The 1404-nt window shown below is 30.3% G+C and overlaps 1 protein-coding gene across 2 annotated transcripts in view; it reads left to right on the forward strand.

The window, feature by feature from the left end:
* The first annotated feature begins 662 nt into the window (after positions 1-662).
* LOC119840723 (C-type lectin domain family 4 member F-like) overlaps positions 663-1404 on the forward strand; it is a 63343-nt gene continuing 62601 nt past the window's right edge. Inside the window, exon 1 of one of the 2 annotated variants that reach the window (XM_038367441.1) lies at positions 663-983. In XM_038367441.1, coding sequence (XP_038223369.1) covers positions 887-983 — 97 coding nt within the window. In that variant the 5' untranslated portion in view covers positions 663-886. The remainder of the gene's footprint in view (positions 984-1404) is intronic. The other variant, XM_038367442.1, reaches the window with a different exon arrangement.

The following is a 1404-nucleotide window of genomic DNA, read 5'->3' on the forward strand; positions in this document are numbered from 1 at the left end:
CTAACACCTCAGTCATAACATCAAACTGCAAACGGCAATGTGGGAAATAACAGCAGTAAACTCGATATATTTTAGAGTATATCGATATATTCGAGTATCTCGATATATTTTAGATATAATATAAACATAAGTGAACTTCCTAATTATGGATTAGGTTAGTAGTAGTAGGTTATTCTCAATAGTCCTGAAGAGAGATAAATTTGCAAAAAATATTTGATTAATTAGTAGAAAGATTTAATGGCCGTTAACCTTTTAGTAATTAATATAATATTTAATAAATATTATTCACTTTATGGTTTAATGACGTACTGCATACATTTAGGTGATAGAAATGTCGGTGACATCTTTGCAAAAAATTTCGAATTGTGGTAGTATGAAAGTAGTAATAGTCAGATAGGTATCTAAACTGATTATCAAGTAACTCCTAAAATAACGCAAAAATTATAAAAAAATCTAGTACATTCATGCATTAAAAACGTACGTAGCTACAACCTTAAGTTAATTAAAAATAGAAGCTATGGGAACACAGGGAAAACAATATAATATATAAGTGATTTTTTTATTAAACATGTATTATAGAATTCTTAAACCATTACCTTGGGAATAATAGTAGATGATACGCAATTACTGGGTCATTATACCTACCGGACACGAGAATTTCGATCGCATCGCAGCCGGCGCAGCATCAGTGTCCATACATTTCAAAGGCCGGAACGCACGCGCCGCGGTCGGTAACGCAACCGTTCACGTGAAAATGAAATCGCAATTCTAAATTTGAATTAAATTTTTTTCTTCGCCCTTGATTTGAAATTCTACGCATATACACCCTAACGAATAATTTAGATTTTTAAAACTTTGTTTCTATTTTTTTTATCGTGAATCAAAAATGAAGTTTTTCCTACACAACGTTCCCAGTGTTTTCTTAATGTCGCTTGTGCTACTGGCCAACGCACAAAAATCTTCAAATAATCTTCGTGACGTCGGTGAGTATTTTCTATAAGCGTATACATTATTAAATAATGCATCAACTATCTTAAAAACACTCAATAATTTTATTGACCGTTTATCATAATTTATATATTGTATTTTACCTTTTATTGAATAAGCACGTAGATTAAACAAACACCTTTATTTGATATATATTAAGAAACTATGTAGTCCCACAAGTATATATACAAGAATATTGCATTGTATTTATTTATTTATTTAATGCTTAGTTGCATACACAAAAGATAGAGAAATACAAAAGAAAAACCTACAAAAAAAGAAAAACATGTACGAATGACAAGTAAAGCGATCTCTTCCATATACACCACCATATGCATTGCGTAGGGAGATATATTAAAAAGAGGTTATTATTGTATGTGTAAATTTAAAAAGGAGCTCTTACACTTCAGAGATAGA

The sequence above is a fragment of the Zerene cesonia genome, chromosome 7 (genome assembly GCF_012273895.1).
Source record: "Zerene cesonia ecotype Mississippi chromosome 7, Zerene_cesonia_1.1, whole genome shotgun sequence".
Classification (NCBI taxonomy): Eukaryota; Metazoa; Arthropoda; class Insecta; order Lepidoptera; family Pieridae; genus Zerene; species Zerene cesonia.